Source organism: Chelon labrosus, assembly GCF_963514085.1.
Source record: "Chelon labrosus genome assembly, chromosome: 4".
NCBI classification, from domain to species: domain Eukaryota; kingdom Metazoa; phylum Chordata; class Actinopteri; order Mugiliformes; family Mugilidae; genus Chelon; species Chelon labrosus.
The window spans coordinates 27,934,431-27,952,830 of NC_140340.1; the positions used below are offsets into that span (position 1 = coordinate 27,934,431).

The following is an 18,400-nucleotide window of genomic DNA, read 5'->3' on the forward strand; positions in this document are numbered from 1 at the left end:
TAACACAAATCAATCATGAGAAATGTTGATTATTTAGTCTTATGTTATCATTTTTGCTGCCTAAGCAGGAGGGCAGGAAGACTCTTGAGAACCAGGTAAAGAGGCTGGAGATGGTCGAGCGGCGGGAGAATAAGCTGAAAGATGACATTCAGACCAAATCCCAGCAGATCCAGCAGATGGCTGAAAAGATCCTGGTGAGAGAGCTGCAGATAAGGCTTGTTAATTCTCTGCACCACTCCACCCCTAATTTCACCCCACTGCCCGTGCCCACTCCTCACACTCTATCCTCACACTGCCTTTCTGTCTTTAGAGAGTTGAGTCTCGTATGACCAGTCATATCAACTCATATTTAGGGTTTATGTACATGATTTCACCAGTGTCAGCATGAGCAGAAACCGCTACAGTCGACTTATGGATTTCCAGCTTTTCAATGCAAGTTTCTTAATTTCTTTTGTTATAATGTATTTCTGGATTGAGTAGACTTATTAGAACAGTTGTCAAGGTGTTTTGCTGCCATGTATTTTGCATTTGTTTTAGGCTACTTTGCCTTATTTTCTTGGTTTGCTGGTGTTGTACATTTATATTTTTATACTACATTTTGCAGTATAATTGTGTAATTATGGGTAATACATTCTATCTGTAATTTCTCCAGGAACTGGAGGAAAACCTGAGGGATGCCCAGTCAACAGCTCAGAGGATGGAAACTCAACTGGTTCAAAAGGAGAGGCTTTTTGAAGACAAAATCAAGGTGAGACAGCTCAGTAAACAGACCACCGAGGATATTTAAAAATAATTTACATTTTTTTTTTTTGCTGTATTCTGTCTTAGTCATTCATGATATTTTAAAACAGTGTTATTGTGGATGTAACTGAGGGCTGTCACATTCCATACAGTGAGATGTGACACCACACTAATTATGTTTCCACACCAGGTTGTACATTTTCAAGCATGTCATGACTGATTGCTTTATCACATAGCAGACTACAGGCTGCAAACTAAATATGAAATCAAAACTGGCAAGTCTAATATTAGCTGGTTGTGACTGATGAAGGTTCTGGAGGCCCAGATGAAGGTAGACCTGGCTGACAAGGAGAGCCTCGAGGCCAGAAGGGCACAGCAGGAGGAGGAGTCCAGAGAGAACTGTAAACTTCTCAGCGAACAGAAAGCAGTAAGGCAACACAATGAAGTTTTGGTATTTGCTTGTAATATTATTTTTTTTCCAGAGGCTGAAACACAGTTTGATTTAAACCAAATATGACAACGCTGCAATACTGAATAGCAGCATCACGTCTCATTTAATTTTTTTTATGCTATTTTTGCCCAGTGTGCTAGATACACAAATCAAAACAAATAACACAAAAAGTTATCTGTGACTGTACAGTTCTCCTCTAAATTTCTTCTGAGAATACTAGACTCAATTTATGTTTTTAATTTATCCTTTTACACTGTAATGTGGTATAGTAGCTCAAATGTATTGGAATATACAGTTTAAGACTGCAGATTAAATTGGAGCACACTCATGTTGCACTATAAAGCCTGAGCTTAAGTTCTAATCTGGTTAATGTGGTAGAATTGAGGTAGTTAAGAAGCTTTTAGAGGTACTCATCTGACATTGACGGTAGACGATTCAGCGAACACCTTAATGGACGCTAATAGGATTTTGCTGAAGTACAAAATACCTTTGTCTGTAAAGAATAGTGCTGCTGATATATATGTTGTCCAGCGCTTCTTGGTAGAATTTGGTTATCAGTGACAGACGAACCATGCATTTGATTGTGGTTGTTGGAATGTGATTTACAGCATGCTGATGTGTCTGCCTTTCCTTACAGACCATTAATGCTATGGATTCCAAGATGAAGAACCTGGAACAGCGCATTGCTGAGCTGTCAGAGGCTAACAAGCTGGCCGCTAACAGCAGCATCTACACCCAGAAGAATATGTGAGTTAACTGGGCCTTTTGCCCACACTGTGCTTTCATGAGAGCCCACACGCACACTGGCTTTGTCTCCAAACGCTTCATTAGTGTGCACTTACATGTTTGTACACCATGAGTGGTCCGTCTCCCCTGTGTGTGAACTCACTAGCCTCTTGGGGTGAATACAGGAAATTAAGTTTAACCTTTTCTTAACTTATTAACTTACATAGGAATTTGCTAATTCACTTGTTAATGTGTATATCTTGTGACTTGAATTTACAAGTATGTGTTTATTAAGATGAATACAGTACATCACATGAAGAACTTGTCCTAACTGGTGCCTTGAAAACCTACACAAATTATACTTTGCGTAAACTATTCGCACTTTAAGGAGCATTTTGAAAGATGACGGCTTGTAAAAAGGCAATAGCATAAACCTTTTTGTGTTTTTGTTTCTTCAGGAAAGCCCAAGAGGAAATGATCTCAGAGCTTCGGCAGCAAAAGTTTTATCTGGAGTCTCAGGCAGGCAAGCTTGAGGCCCAGAATGCCAAACTAGAGGAGCACCTGGAGAAGATGAGTCAGCAGGAGCAAACCAAGAGAACCCGGCTGCTGGAGCTGGAGAGCAGGCTGCGGGAGGTGAGGCAACAGGAGGCAGAGAGACAGTGCAAAAGCTGTAAGCTTGAGATTAAGTAATTCACTTTAACCAGCACACAGCGTAGCCTTACATCATTGTCATCCACAAAAGGGATTAAGGCAGCTGATCAGCAAGCGAGCTCAGCTACCTTTCAGATAAACAACTAATTAAATACAGGTTTATAGAGGCACCCTTTACAAAATTGCCAACAGCTTTCTTCTATTTTTTATCTCTGCAACTACGTACAGTATTTCCAATGGTGGGCAATAACTGAGACAATAAAATCAGGATTTCTTTTGCCTGGCAGTTTACCTTTAAACTGGAGGGCTGTTTGACATTCACTTGTAAATACATGATGAAGAATTAAACTAAGGTATGGTGTTTAAAGAATATGCCTGGTGTTTCTCCTCCATTCTGAGAAACACAACCATAATATGTATGTGAAGCCTACCCTATAAAAAGACATTTTGAGATAATTGAGGGCCACAATGCCCCCTTTCTCCTGAGAGATCTCACCCCCTGCTGAGCTGTCTGCCGATGTTCCTGGTGAACAGCCTGCTAACTGGATGTCATATCGCTACCTCCACACGCTGTTCCCTACTGAGACGTGATACACAGATTGAAACTAATTGCTGGCCTCTCTGTGTCCTCACTTACAAACTAACACACTGTCTTCTCACACACACAAATATGTACTTTCAGTTGTCATTTGCCATTCCTTCTTTATAACAGTCAAACATTTGGAGAAGCTAAATGCATTCTTGTTTATTTCTTTAGTAGAGTTTGGATCTGCATTTTTAAATTTGCCAGTCCCCTGACATTGTCTAATTAATCCCCTCTGTTTGAGACACCCATTTGACTTCCATAACCTGAGATGAAATAAAATTGGATACTTTTCCAATCTTTAAGTACTAGAATCTGATACTTTAAACAGATTACAATAATGCTGCATATAATATGGAGTACAAACTGTTCCATGTCGGATTTACTAAGATATAAACTCAGTGTTCACCTCATCTCACTTGTAGATGGGCTTAGAACATGAGGAAGAGAAACTGGAGATCAAGAGACAGGTGTCGGAGTTGACCCTGTCTCTACAGGAGCGCGAGTCCCAGATCAGCAGCCTGCAGGCTGCGCGTCTTGCCCTGGAGAGTCAGCTGCAGCAAGCCAAGACTGAGCTGGAAGAGACCACTGCTGAGGCTGAGGAGGAGATCACTGCCCTCAGGGTAAGACAAACAAGTGCAAATATGTGCAGTCAGTCACTCAAAGAAATGCAGGTCTGCCTACATTCGGTAGACGTAAGTCTTCATTATAAGCAATGACAGGAGAAGTTCCTGTTACTTTTCTTATATAATATATTTTAATGCTGTAAAAATACATCATTTGTCATTTTTACACGTGGGAGTCAGATTTGGTTGTATTTCTGCTCCTCATTTGCCTTTTTTTCTCACAGAATCACAGAGATGACATTCAGCGCAAGTTTGATGCCTTGAGAGACAGTTGCTCAGTAAGTGCTGCCACTGCCTTTTGTCTCTACTTTCAACAGCTAGAGAATAATTGTGCCAAGGTTTCATAAGACTTTTGACTGTATGGTGATTCATATGCAGTTCCAAATGTTACAATGAAACAATACAATATAGTCGTCTGAATCAACAAAATTCAGCATGACTATTTCAACTTTGCTTAAACACTCGATTTTATGATTGTTTTTGCATTTGTTGGTTAACTGTACACAACAAAAAAGTATTACTGTGTTGTTGTCACACACATTAATACATTAGATGCGCTGATTTATACCTCAACACATTACAGTGTTTATATCTCTTCTTTGTGCTAATTTTATAAACATGGAGAGCTATAGACGCTAAGCAATTTGTTCTAATACCATAGTGTCGCTTTGGTTCTTTTATTCATAAAAATGACTGAAACCAGCCATGTCCAATGCTAATCAAACATTTCTCACTTGACAAGGTTAATAACAACACAGGCCTTTTTTGCTTTTCTGTCAGTGCATACTCCACAAAACTGAGCTCTTGCTATTGAAGCATGAGTCATAATGCTAAGGTTGATGCAGTGCATACGATGTTTTTAACACTTTTCAAGTGAAAGTAGAGATGGACTGAAATATTTTATTATGTTCAACAAAACATCTTATTCAGCTTGGAGATAAAATATTTTTAAGCTAGTATTTGATATTTGAGAGGGAAAGTGAAACAATATTTTCCTACATGCCAAAGATATGTGTCTTATGAGTGGACCAGTGGACGTTACATCACTATCACTGCACACATTAGGATGGCTAACACCTCTGCCTGTTTGTGTTGCCTCAGGTGATCACTGACCTGGAGGAACAGCTCACACAGCTGAGTCAGGAGAATGCAGAGTTGAACCGCCAGAACTTCTACCTGTCCAAACAGCTTGATGAAGCATCAGACGAGAGGGAGGATCAGCTGCAGCTCAGCCAGGAAGTGGACCGCCTGAGGAGGGAGGTGGCTGACCGTGAGATGCACCTCAACAACCAGAAACAGGTACCAGAGACACACACAACTTAAATGAGTTAAACAACATTAGCTTATTATATCAGGTCATTACATAAAACAGAAAGATATCTTGTTAACTGTTAATATATTGTCAGTGATAAATTTATCCCAGTTAGTTTTTTCCCAACTTGAAAATAGTCCATCATAGTCTCATAATACATACAACTTGTGCTGTCAGTGAAAATTTAGAGAGACATCAATCACGTGGTGTCACCAAAAGCTCTGAAAGATGTTCTCTTCAGCCTGTCCTTTTATTTGTGCTCTCAGAACATTGAGACACTGAAGACCACATGCAGCATGTTGGAGGAACAGGTGGTTGAGCTGGAGTCCCTGAACGACGAGTTGCTGGAGAAGGAGAGGCAGTGGGAGGCTTGGAGAGGAGCTCTAGAAGACGAGAAAAGCCAAGCCGAGAGACGTACCAGGGACCTGCAGAGACTGCTGGACAATGAGAAGCAGAACAGGTTCAAACATCTACATTGTTAAATTCACAAATACTTTTGTACATAGACAATTAATATGTTTTATTAAATGCTTTGTATTAAACTTGTTATTGTTCCCTTCAAAGGCTGCGTGCAGACCAGCGCAGCACAGAGTCTCGCCAGGCAGTGGAGCTGGCAGTCAAAGAGCATAAGGCTGAAATACTGGCCTTACAGCAGGCTCTGAAAGAGCAAAGACTGAAGGCTGAAAGTCTGTCTGATACTGTGAGTCTGTTACCTAATTGTCTTACTTTTACCCCAGTACATTTGATCCTACAATCAACCAGTATGCATTTTCTTTTTTTTAAATAGACAATAATGTTTGCGTGTTAGAAATTGTTAGAGCTGTGTTAGAAGTTAACCTGCACTCACATGTCCTTACAGCTCAATGATCTGGAGAAGAAACATGCCATGCTAGAGATGAATGCTCGTAGCTTGCAGCAGAAACTGGAGACTGAGAGAGAACTGAAACAGAGGCTGATGGAAGAGGTAAACACGACGTGAAACAAGACTAACCTACCTCGCATAACACGATTTTATTACATTTAATTTACTGTTGCTTACTGCCATGTGCACAAAAAATGTAAAATCAAGGAGAACATTTTGTCTGTGTGGGATACATATCCACTTATTTCAGTTATTATATTTGAAATGTGTCTGATTTTTAATCAGATTCCTTTTTAAATATGTGTGTGGTGGCATTTCCACAGCAAGGGAAACTCCAGCAGCAGATGGACCTCCAGAAGAGCCACATTTTCCGTTTGACCCAAGGTCTCCAGGATGCCCTGGACCAAACTGACATGCTCAAGACTGAGAGGACCGATCTGGAATACCAGCTGGAGAATATACAGGTGCTCAGTGCAATACCTTTATCGATAGATGAAACACAGTGGTCTCAGAGGAGATAGTCCTTGTTAGATCCATATTAAAATAGCGCAACAGATTCCGGATAAAGAAATTCATGTGTTCCCAAAGAGAGTTCTTTTTAAAGATGTCTTCAGAAGTACTTCCTTCTCTGAGCTTCTGTTTTCCTTCCTGCAGGCTGTATACTCTCACGAGAAGGTGAAGATGGAGGGAACCATCTCCCAACAGACCAAACTCATTGACTTCCTCCAGGCCAAAATGGACCAGCCCACCAAAAAGAAGAAGGTAATTGGCTTCAAAGTAAAGATTTGTATGTGCTGTATTGTTTGTGTATGACATTGGTAATAACAACTGTACATTTTTATATAAAAGAAGAAAAAAACAAACTCCTAACTGTTCCCTTTCTGAACAGGGTATATTTGGGCGGCGGAGGGAGGATGTAGGCACTACAACTAACGGGGCAATGGCTCCACCGCCCCAGCCGGCAGTTCCATTGCAGTATGGTGACATGAAACTGGCTTTAGAGAAGGAGCGTTCAAGGTGTGCAGAGCTGGAGGAAGCTCTGCAAAAGATGAGGATAGAACTGCGATCCCTTCGAGAAGAAGGTAGGATCAGCATTCTTATCGGCCCAGATGTAGCAAAATCTCTTGTAGGCCTATATGAAAAGCATCCACTGGCAAGATGAAAGGTTCTGAAGCCAGATGCCAAATCCCTGTCACCTCCAGTAATGTCTGTAGCCAACCTTAAATTCTTATCCTTCGAAAGAAAGGTCAACTGTTTAAATGCAGCTATCTTGTAATAAATACTGTAGTCTGTGGAAACAGATTATTCGATTGTGGTCAGCATTGAGTCAGAGACGTATTCATTTAACTCAAATCTCAAATCAATTTTTTTCCCACTAATCTTACCCAAAAAACTGAGGTCTGCCATCTGAAGAATTCCAACTAAAGCAAGCTCAGGAAATCCTGTTTTGTACTTCACCCTTAATCTATTTACGGATATCTTGTAGTTATCGTGACTGCATCTTGCTCTTTTACCTACACCTTCCAGGTCCTATGAGTTTCATTTGAGAATCTATTAGTTTTTTGTAATGTGTCCAGTTTAACAGCTACTGCTCTAATATTGTTTTGTTTTGTTTGCTTCTGGTGACACAGCGGCTCATTTCAAAGCACAGGAACACGCAGCTCCTTCTACACCCGCCCAGGCTCGACATCAAATCCTTATGTCAGCCATTGTTAAATCACCAGAACATCAACCCAACCCCAGCAGCCTTCTCAACCCCTCCACTCGCTCCAAGGAGACTTCTACCCCTGAAGGTTAGTCTTACACAAAGACTAATAAACCAACACATTCGTAAACTAAATGTGGCCCCCAGTACAGTAGCTTGAATTTATACCACAGATTTCCTGTATTGAGGCAATTTTCCTCACAGGAGAATTGAACCTTATGCTAACAAATGGACTCCCTGGTCACCTGTGTGGTTAACATTGTGTGTTATATGTGTGTTCTTTCAATGGTCAGTTTCACAAAGTGGGATTATCAAGTGAAATAAAGTTGGATAACTGTGCTCAGCACATGTTAAGCCTGGAACTCAAGGAACATGGACTGAGGATCTTATTCACTGTGCATTTATCCAGCTAATGTTGTAATCCTACTTGGGCCTGTCTCACAAAGTAAAGCAACTGTGGATTAGCCAGGTAACATTGGTTTTAATCCGGGCTTTTCCCTATCACAAAAATAAGTCACATTTTTATGGAGTTGATCACCATGGAAACTGAGCCTTTGCAGCAAATGGTATAGCTGCGTAGTCTGTTCAGTGCATCACTTCCAAAACTGTAAACAACTTATCATCTAATAAGCTCTGGGAAAATCTAACAACCGTCCTACAATAACAAAAGTACTTCATTCATATGAATGTGAAAGGCTTCACAGACCAACTGAATCTCTTAATACAATCTCATCATAAGTTGAACTTGCTTTTTGATTCAGGCTCTTCCTTACTGTCCACGTTGTTTTGCTTTCACTTAGCTATTGTTAGACTGCTGTCTCCTTTCTGTCTCTTTCCTCTTGCTCCTCACAGAAAAGAGGAGGGTCACATTTGAAAGTAAGTTAGCAGTCACCATTTGTCTTCTCCCATACATAAACTCCTCTGTGCTCTTCATGCATGTTGTATTGTGCACACACATGCTCATTATCATACTGTACACCTGTCTCATTGTCCGCTAGCTAACTTTGACTTTTTCAGCATCATTTCTGGAGTCATGATTTAGATAGCATATGGTAGGATAGGTAGTTTTTCACCTAGAAGCATTTTAACGCATCCCATACTCATCCATGATCTGACTGACAATTGGAACCATCATTTACACTTAATATTTGCAATAAAAAAACATTACTTTAATATTCAAATTGCCCCCTACTGCTTGAAAATGGTTGCTGGCATCTGACTTGACATAACAAAAAGTATTATGGTGCCACGTTTCCCTCCTTTCATTGACTTCGATCCCTATCCAATCCTACTTCCCTTTTTGCTTTTTAGAATTTGGTCGTCGTGTGAAAGAACGAATGCATCACAACATCCCTCATCGTTTCACTGTGGGCCTCAACATGAGGGCTGCCAAGTGCGCCGTCTGCCTGGACACTGTGCATTTTGGACGGCAAGCTGCCACTTGTTTAGGTCTGTATCTTGCTCTGTAACTGGGCAGACTGCGTGTGAAAACATTTTAGAGCATACACTATTGGCCAGCCTTAACAAAAATACTGGAAATGGTTCTTGTAGCGCTGCCATCACATTAGTCTTTCTCGCATGATGGAATCAGAATTGTCTGTTTTGGCTGTCATTAAAATCCTTACTGTTATGAGTCCTGGAAAAGGGAAGTGCACAAATTTGATGGATTCCCAAAGGGCACATGACAAGTCCAAGAAAAGAAGAAACAATTTTCTGGTCCTGAGTTATTGTGATAAGTAAAACGGATGATTGCTATTCAGTTTTTTTTTTTATTGTGATAATCCTTACTACTTTAAAAATGAGTCATTTTGATTCCCTTATTACTAATAAGATTCAGCCAATAAACAAGCTTTCAACAAACCCAAATGATTTGCCCTCTCTCTGTCATATTATAGAGTGCCAAACCCTGTGCCACCCTAAATGCTCACCATGTCTCCCAGCCACTTGTGGTTTGCCAGCTGAGTATGCCACTCACTTTTCAGAGGCTCTGTGCCGAGAAAAGGCAAACTCACCTGCACTACAGGTCAAGGAGGCCAGTGGGCATGTTCGCTTGGAGGGATGGATGAAGCAGCCTAGGTAACTAATTCAGTCCTTTAATGCCAATATGTGCAATATGTTATTTACCCAGCATTAACCTTGGCGGATGGATTTTTATACTTATTTAAACAGAAATGGTAAGCGTGGCCAGCAGGGCTGGGAGAGGAAGTATGTGGTTCTTGATGGAACTAAAGTGTCGATCTATGAAACTGAACCAAGAGAAGGTCAGTACTTTTTTTATTACTCTATGTTTATTTATAATTGAAATATAAACCTGACAAGTCCAATCTTCAATGACTCAGCTTTGGCTGTATCCACTAAAAATCAAGTGTTTATTTTCCAGACTGTATAAAGGCTGAGGAGGAGTTTGAGCTCTGTCTGCCTGATGGAGAGGTGACTGTTCATGGAGCCGTTGGAGCCTCTGAGCTCATCAACACTGCCAAGTCAGGTACTGGATCAATACCAGCTAATCCTGCTACACACAACCTATTGTAGGACTTTTAAGTGTATCATCCTCTCCCCAAATTTTAAATTAAATCCTCCTGTCAAATCTATACTTTTAATCCCAAAATGCAACAAAATGTTGACAGCTCTGCTCAGCTGTGAAATTACGCTGCTCGGAGCGTAGCCAACTGATCCATCTATTTGTGTTTTTACACAGACATCCCATACGTGCTGAAGCTGGAATCACATCCCCACACCACATGTTGGCCAGGCCAGTCCCTCTACTTCATGGCTCCCAGCTTCCCTGACAAGCAGCGCTGGGTAGCAGTGCTGGAGTCAGTCGTGGCTGGAAGCCGCGGATCTAAAGACAAAGTGGATGCTGATGCTGTAAGTATCGTGTCTGTATTATACTATATGTATATTCTTCCTTGATGGAGTTTCAACATTTTAGCTTATCTTAGTGTATGTGAGGTGTTACAAAAACCCACTGCCTTCATTGTACAACACAAGCTCAGATATTAGGTAATTTAATCAAAGGGTGGTTGTATAGTTTGCTGTGAAAATTAGTTCAGATTTATTGAATGCTTCCATAAAACATCAGCCAGTGCCTTCAATTCTTTTTCTTTCCCTCCCTCTTCTTTCTCTCTCTGCATGTTCTCAACACCCATGTCTTGTATTTATTTGTTGTCACTGTCTTATTCTATGTGACGATACTGTGCGTGTGTACTTCCATTCAACTCGGTTGTGTGAATCACATTATAGGCAGGTGGTTCTAAAAGACAGAAGAACCTATCTCCTCTGGTTCAGGTACAGTAAGTGGCTGCACGAACGCTTGGGCTTCAGTTGACCGATCGACTGAGCATGCAGTAACTGTCTACGCATACGACACTGATGCTCTTTAGCGCAAGTCAACACAGTCCTTGGATCAGTTACTGGATATGGACTGTGGGTACAGCTGCCCTTAAAGAACTGCTGTATTCACACATAAACATAAATATTGCATGGATGTGAATAGACTGTTGTGCATTTTTGACTTGGTGTCCTATGCTGTGTCATGCATGCTTCTGCAAAAGTCATGCACTGCTTAAGCACCCTGCACTGAAACATGGCAGCTGCATACACACAAACACACCTGTAGCAGTTTGACTTGAGTGTGAAGGCATCTGCTGTTGGTGCATATGTGTTTGTTGCAGTTTTGAAGAAAATGTTGATCTCTCCAACATTCTGTGCCAAATTACCATTGGAAATGGTGTTAGACTTACTTAAGACTGTATCTCAGCATTTCCAAAAAGTGCTACCTGTCCTTCATCAGTTCATGTACTTGTTCGGATAAGCAAAGCAAAGTTTGATGTGCTCTTTGCCTGGAAGCAGCACACTACATATGGACATTACATCTATACATGACTGAACATCTCTTTCCATCACCATGGGCAGCAGCATTCACATTTCTGCAAATTTCTACACACAACATTCAGAGAAACAAGAACATTATTTAGGTCAGGCGCTGATGTTTGGTCATAAAGACTAGGGGAACTAATTTGGAAGAATAGAAACACCCTCCACTGTATCCGTTACAATCATGATATGTAAACAGGAGGGGAAAGAAGGCAGTCCTGGTCACTTGCTTTATGTGCGAATTAAAGAACATATCCTCGTGAAATATAACACCAAGGTTTTGTCACAGTAGGTAATGCCATCCAAAAAAAACAAGTGATTAGATAATAAATTAAAGAAAAGAAGAAAATTACGGGTCATCCAAGCCTTTATGTCTTAAAAGCATGCTTGGAGTTTAATCAGCTGATTCGTTGCATCTGGTTTCATGGATAAATATAGCTGGGTGTCATCTGCATAGCAATGAAAGTTTATGCCATATTTTCTAATAAAATTGAATTATGAATAAAGTTGTAAAATTTTGCTGATTCTGAGCTTGCTTTCATGTAACTACACAAAATGTAGTTTAGCCAAAGCCTCAGTGTTCCTGATGTTTGCATTGCTAGTTAAAATCTAGCTAATAACTAAGAAGTTTGCAAGACTCCTCCAGGAGCTTTTAGTATTGACATGTTTTCAAACACAGCATAAAACGATTTGTTTAGCGGATATGAAGTTATATAATGTTGTCTCTCTGTCTCATCTGTCGCAGACACACAGATGCAGTAGCATAAGTCTAGCTGTCTTGTTCACTCTCAACATCTCTTCTGTTTTGGTCGGATTTCCTCTTTTGCCCTGCAGCTATACCTCAGATTCAGGTTGCCAGCTTAACTCCGGCCCCTTTGCTCTTCTTACTGTTAACTCATTTGCACTTCCAGATTCACTCTTATATAATTCTCCAGCTCCAAGCTCCAGACCTGCATCTGGCATATTAATTTAGCACATTAGAACTAGCGAGTGGTTAAATTGGCCAGTTACAAAAAGCTAATTCACCCTCGCAGCTATCAGAATCCAGAATTTACAGTAAACATCATTAAGCAAGACTTTAAACATACTTTAATGTAGCTGAAAAACATCAAACAATGCCTTACCTAAAAACAGTGATTTAAAGTGTCTTTGGAGTAGAGATGTTAATTGTCTGGTTCAGACATCCCAAAGCTTATGTGTGGATTCAGCTCGATATTCCAGATGGATTTACTGATTTAGTGTTTTCAAAGGCTTTCTTGCTGTCATCCTTGCTGGTGGTATGCTTGTTTGACTCTAAAGCCACTGGAAATCTGCATAACTTTCCTCCTTCCTCTGCTTTGTCTCTCTCTGTCTGTTTTTGTCTCTATAGAAACTTCTGGGTAATTCCCTTTTGAAGCTTGAGGGCGATGACCGTTTGGACATCAACTGCACTCTGCCTCTCACTGACCAGGTACAAGAATAAAAACTCACAGCATAAATAGACAGTCAGTAACCTAACTAGTTTGATCTTTCCTGTCCAGATTGTCCAACCTATGAATTTCTTTGTTCTTTACTTCAGATCGTTTTGGTTGGCTCTGAGGAGGGTTTGTATGCTCTGAATGTCATAAAGAACTCTTTGACCCACATCCCTGGCCTGACCTCCGTCTTCCAGATCCAGATCCTGAAGGAGCTTGATAAGCTACTGATGATCACTGGTCAGTAAATGGGGACATTTTTAATAAAAGTCTGTTTAATTCTCATGTTAACCCATTTCATCTGATCTACTTGATCAATAAACCTTTGTGTTGTGATTAAATGCACTGAGGTAAACTGCAGACTTATTATATATCTCATTATGTATGACATGTTTGATGTGTCACTCAGGGGAGGACAGGGCTCTCTGTCTGGTGGAGATCAAGAAGGTGAAACAGTCTTTGTCACAGTCCCATCTCCCAGCTCAGCCTGACCTCAACCCCTTCATCTTTGAGACAGTCAGGGGATGCCACCTCTTCTCCTCTGGAAAGGTGTGTTGGATTCTTGTTGCTTACACAGAACAGTCCAGTTGTCTGGTCTGAGTTAATGAGCTGAACATCACAGTAATAGGATTGCGGTGTTCTCTCTGATTGCAGATATTTATTGTCGTTGATTTCTTCTTCCTTACAGATTGACAATGGGATCTGTATCTGTGCTGCTATGCCAAATAAGATTACAATTCTCCGACTTAATGAAAGCCTCAACAAGTTCTGCATCAGAAAGGTGAATGAACCTTAAATGTGGACAGCAGTTGATGTTAATAAATAGAGGCAGTGTTTCGTAGAAGTGTAGATGCTGGATTAAAGAAGGAATAAAGGGTTTGAAAAAGTCACACTTTTGTTTGTATTTAAAGGAAATCGAGACATCAGAGCCCTGCAGCTGTATCCACTTCACCGGCTACAGTATCATTATCGGCACCAACAAGTTCTATGAGATTGAGATGAAGCAGTATGTGCTGGAAGGTATGTGAAACCCTGTATTGATATTTTTATTATTTCTAAATATTTCTTGACAAACAGATGGTATTACACCAGAGTCTACATAAGTGTGATTCTGTCTGTGTGAGCTCTCAGTGTTCACACCTGAACAAGCTGACCTATAATGATGATTTCTTTTTACAGAGTTCCTGGATAAAAACGACGTTACACTTGCTTCAGCTGTCTTTGCTGCCTCCTCCCACAGCTTCCCCATCTCAATCATCCAGGTCACCACAGCTCCACAGAAGGATGAATACCTGCTCTGTTTCCATGGTTAGACATTTATTATCTGCGTAGGCATGCATATACGGTACACTGTGTTTACAGTTGAGCACGTGTACCAGTGGAGAAGCCAAGATTTTTACAAATTCTTAAATTTGTCTGTTGATTTTCTAGTCAGTTCTAAAAGGATGATTGTTTCCATATAATTTTGACTAATTAGAGAAATTTTCTTGCAGAGTTTGGTGTGTTTGTGGATTCATATGGCCGCAGGAATCGAAGTGAGGATATTAAATGGAGCCGTCTGCCTCTGTCATTTGGTTAGTGGGAATCTGCATTTTTCCAGCATCACTTACTTTTATTTTTTAATTTTCTAATGGACACACAACTGATGTTGAAAGGTATTTTTGGTATTTCAGCCTATAGAGAGCCTTACCTGTTTGTGACCTACTTCAACTCTCTGGATGTTATTGAGATTCAGGGACATGCTGCTCTTGGGTAAGATTGCTCACTGTTGTTTTGTTATGTTTCTAAAGTTCTTTGACTGCCATGGCACGTTGACAGGTATCATCCACCAAAAGGATGCCGTGTCTGATTTTCTTTTCTCTTTATAGTCCTCACTCATACGCACACCTGGATATCCCAAACCCACGGTACCTTGGCCCAGCCATCTCCTCTGGAGCCATCTATCTGGCTTCGTCCTACCAGAACAAACTCCGGGTCATTTGCTGCAAGGGCAACCTGGTCCAGAGCCACGAAGGTGGAGGAGACCTGCAGCGTAACGGCTCTGGACGCAGGTGAGGACACACAAAGACAATTCACAGTCACCTTTCATTCACTGGATATTTCTTTAGAGGCAGTTAAGCGGCGGAACATAATTATTTTTTTGTCATTGTCGTTAATAAATATTTTTTTACTGACTGAAATGTTTCTGTAGCGCTGAGTAAGTAAATTAGATGGCCACACAGAGGAAAAGGGGAAAATGTAATTCTGTAGATGGAAAATAAATATTAAGGCAAAAGTAGAAGTAAAAATGACTTTTCATCCTCTCTACTCGTTCTGTATAGTGGGTATTTCTAAGTACACTTCACTCTTTTATATACTGGTGTTGTTGTCGGGTCACTGGGTCTAGCTGGCACTGATGGGCACAGGTTGGCATCCACACGTGGTGATGGTTCAATTCTATTCTTGCCATAAAACAGTATTGTAAAATCTTCACTTTAATTTTTGCAGGAGGAGGAGTTCATTTTTTATCTGTAACAAATCTTAAGATATGATGTTTCTGATTTTTTTATTCTTCAATTTATTAAAATAATCTTTTAAATGCCTCCTGTCAAAAGGAAATTGTTAAATAAAGACTAAAAATGTTCTGAGACTGGTCTGTTTCAATTTGAAGCTCACTAACAGCCCCCTCAAATCTTAAATTATTGTTGTCATCCACTGACTCTGTTCCTCAAATGGAGCTGATGGGTTTAGTCTCTTATTAAAAATGGTAACGCATGGTTTGTTAGCACATTAAATTAGTTTGTGAGATCAAAATCCTCACCACATCTTCTGAGCGACCTGAGTCCCACAGTGCCAAGCAAAGCCAATGACCTGAGACAGGAAATACTTTTCCTTTGACCAATGCCCCATGCCCGTCTTTATGCCCCGGTTCCCCACCCACAGTCCTAACAAGCGTGGGCCTCCTTCCTACAATGAGCACATCTCTAAAAGGCTGGCAGCCAATCCTCTGGTCCACGGAGATCCCGGCACACCTCACCGCTACCGAGAGGCTCGCACCGAGTTTCGGCGGGACAAGTCCCCCAACCGTCCACTGGAGAGAGAGAAATCTCCCGGGAGAATGCTGGAGAGCCGGATAGCCGGGTCTCCGGGCAGGGCCATGGCTGACCCGAGGTTAGAGCGCTCCCCGGGCAGGGCCATGGCAGACCCTCGCATGGACCGCTCCCCTGGCCGGATGATGGATGTTCGCAGGGAGAGGTCCCCAGGACGTTTCGAAGAGCGCCAAAGGCTTCATACTGGCTCTGGACGCACGCCCATAAATCCTGTTAACAAGGTTTGTCAAAGATTTCTGTAGATGTTTACTATTTAAACATTGGCTGTGGCTCAGTAGGTAGAGTGGGTTGTCCACAAACCGAGGGTTACCAATAGGTAGAACAGTGCTATATAAAAACAAGGCCATTTATTTATTACAGTGATGGTAACAAAGCAGTTGCTAGCAATGAGGACAAGTTCTGTGTCATATTTAGTTTTTTTTAGTGATAACTACTTGATGGGACTATACTAGATGGATTGACACAAACATTCACAGTACATTCATAATTGATCTATTGGATAGATTTCTTTGAAATTTGCCAAAGATCTTCAAGGATAAATCTCTCCTCTGACTTTTTAATCTTTCAGCATAATCAGGTCATTTCATCTTGTCCAGTTAAACGTCTGTTATTGGTAATTAAATGTTAACATTAACTTCAGCTTATATTTTAGTGTTAATTAATTTGGTAGGATACTAACAGGTTAAACCAGTTTTTCAAATGTCAAACTACTTCATATACTCAGCAAATACACTGCCAGGCCAAAAAAAAAAATAAAAAATTAAGATTTATTTCTATCCAGTGTTGCATTAATTTTTCACCAAGATCTTGTATTGATGATGGGAGAGTCTGACCACTGTGCAAAGCCTTCTCCAGCATATCCCAAAGATTCTCAAAGGGGTTAAGGTCTGGACTCTGTGGTGGCCAATCCATGTGTGAAAATGATGTCTCATGCTCCCTGAACCACTCTTTTACATTTGAGCCCCATGAATCCTGGCATTGTCATCTTGGAATATACCCGTGAACATCAGGGAAGAAAAAATCCATTCAGTATATTCAGGTAGTCAGCTGACCTCATTCTTTGGGCACATAATGTTGCTGAACCTAGACCTGACCAACTGCAGCAACCCCAGATCATAGCACTGTCCCCACAGGCTTGTGCAGTAGACACTAGGCATGATGGGTGCCTCACAGTCATAAGTAGTTTCTACAATCTCTTTAGATGTTTTCTCTGCTTGATGCACGCCAATGATTTGACCCTTCTCAAACAGACTAACATCTCTTCCACGGCCACGGGATGTGTCTTTAGACATGGTTGTTTAAGAAATGAGAAGCTACTCATTGCATCATTTGGGGTTAAATAACTTGTTGCAGCTGAAAGATAATCACCCATGCAGTAATTATCCAACAGGAGGCTCGTACCTATTTACTTAGTTAAATCCAGGTGGTGACTTTTTTTCGGCCAGCCAGTGTAGTAGCATTGTCACTGTATGCAGGTTTGAAGATGCAAGTTAACATGGCTGTAGATTCTTAGTGTAGTTGTTATCACATGTATACTGGTTGTTTGTATTAACCTGACTTTATGTTGTTTTACTACAGGTGTGGGACCAATCATCTGTTTGAGAGTCAGCAGAGCCACACACGTCCATCATGGACAGAGAGATTCATCTTTGTAAAGAGACTGGAAGGAAGATAACCAGTGAGAATGTCACCAACTCATGATGAAACACTGCCACACGTCTGTTTTGCCTGACATCCAAAATGAAAAACCCCACTGAGGAAAACAACTGTAGCTGTCAGAACGTAGCGCGAGAACTAGACAAATAAAGAGATGTCATTAGAATCAGGTTATTTTTTCAGTGAAGATCAACTATATGCCATATTAACAACTTGAGCAGGGTTTTTTCCGATGCATTTAAGCATGTGTTCTCAGTGAGGAATGGTAATTAGGTATGATTTCTTCTCCTACAAAGAAAACCTGAGCTACAAGTTCTAAGACTTGAACTGGTGTGTTTTGCAAGCTACAGTTTACTCCAGACTATAGTGACTACAATATATAAGCACAGCCGTAGTGACGTTATCTTTGCAAGTCATGCCTGAATATTTACAAAGTCACTAATGAAAAAACGGCATGAATAAACCTGGCTCTCTTCCACACTCTGCTCTGTCCACAGTAGCTACAGATCAGGGCAGATGTTTAGCAGGTCACCTATTGTGCATCTAGTAGTACTTGTGGCTCCAGCCCTGTGCTGACATGTCAACACACAATCATTAGCGGCTAATTACAATCATTGTCAGCTCAGTCCTCTGTCGAGACTTTGTTCAGTGATGCTGGCAGGACTTGG

At 40.9% G+C, this 18,400-nt stretch overlaps 1 protein-coding gene across 1 annotated transcript in view; it reads left to right on the top strand.

Moving 5' to 3' along the window:
* Positions 1–17,786, top strand: part of cita (citron rho-interacting serine/threonine kinase a) — a 35,072-nt gene extending 17,286 nt beyond the window's left edge. The window contains exons 17-47 of the mRNA XM_084542516.1: positions 69–194; positions 653–748; positions 1,052–1,168; positions 1,830–1,939; positions 2,377–2,551; positions 3,578–3,775; positions 4,003–4,056; positions 4,880–5,077; positions 5,357–5,550; positions 5,655–5,790; positions 5,950–6,054; positions 6,276–6,416; positions 6,607–6,714; positions 6,842–7,034; positions 7,584–7,745; positions 8,969–9,106; positions 9,553–9,733; positions 9,827–9,918; positions 10,038–10,142; positions 10,356–10,525; positions 12,903–12,983; positions 13,092–13,227; positions 13,397–13,536; positions 13,676–13,768; positions 13,899–14,007; positions 14,167–14,295; positions 14,481–14,561; positions 14,661–14,739; positions 14,856–15,038; positions 15,910–16,297; positions 17,655–17,786. Coding sequence (XP_084398642.1) covers positions 69–194; positions 653–748; positions 1,052–1,168; positions 1,830–1,939; positions 2,377–2,551; positions 3,578–3,775; positions 4,003–4,056; positions 4,880–5,077; positions 5,357–5,550; positions 5,655–5,790; positions 5,950–6,054; positions 6,276–6,416; positions 6,607–6,714; positions 6,842–7,034; positions 7,584–7,745; positions 8,969–9,106; positions 9,553–9,733; positions 9,827–9,918; positions 10,038–10,142; positions 10,356–10,525; positions 12,903–12,983; positions 13,092–13,227; positions 13,397–13,536; positions 13,676–13,768; positions 13,899–14,007; positions 14,167–14,295; positions 14,481–14,561; positions 14,661–14,739; positions 14,856–15,038; positions 15,910–16,297; positions 17,655–17,678 — 4,242 coding nt within the window. The 3' untranslated portion in view covers positions 17,679–17,786. The remainder of the gene's footprint in view (positions 1–68; positions 195–652; positions 749–1,051; positions 1,169–1,829; positions 1,940–2,376; positions 2,552–3,577; positions 3,776–4,002; positions 4,057–4,879; positions 5,078–5,356; positions 5,551–5,654; positions 5,791–5,949; positions 6,055–6,275; positions 6,417–6,606; positions 6,715–6,841; positions 7,035–7,583; positions 7,746–8,968; positions 9,107–9,552; positions 9,734–9,826; positions 9,919–10,037; positions 10,143–10,355; positions 10,526–12,902; positions 12,984–13,091; positions 13,228–13,396; positions 13,537–13,675; positions 13,769–13,898; positions 14,008–14,166; positions 14,296–14,480; positions 14,562–14,660; positions 14,740–14,855; positions 15,039–15,909; positions 16,298–17,654) is intronic.
* Positions 17,787–18,400: the final 614 nt, after the last annotated feature.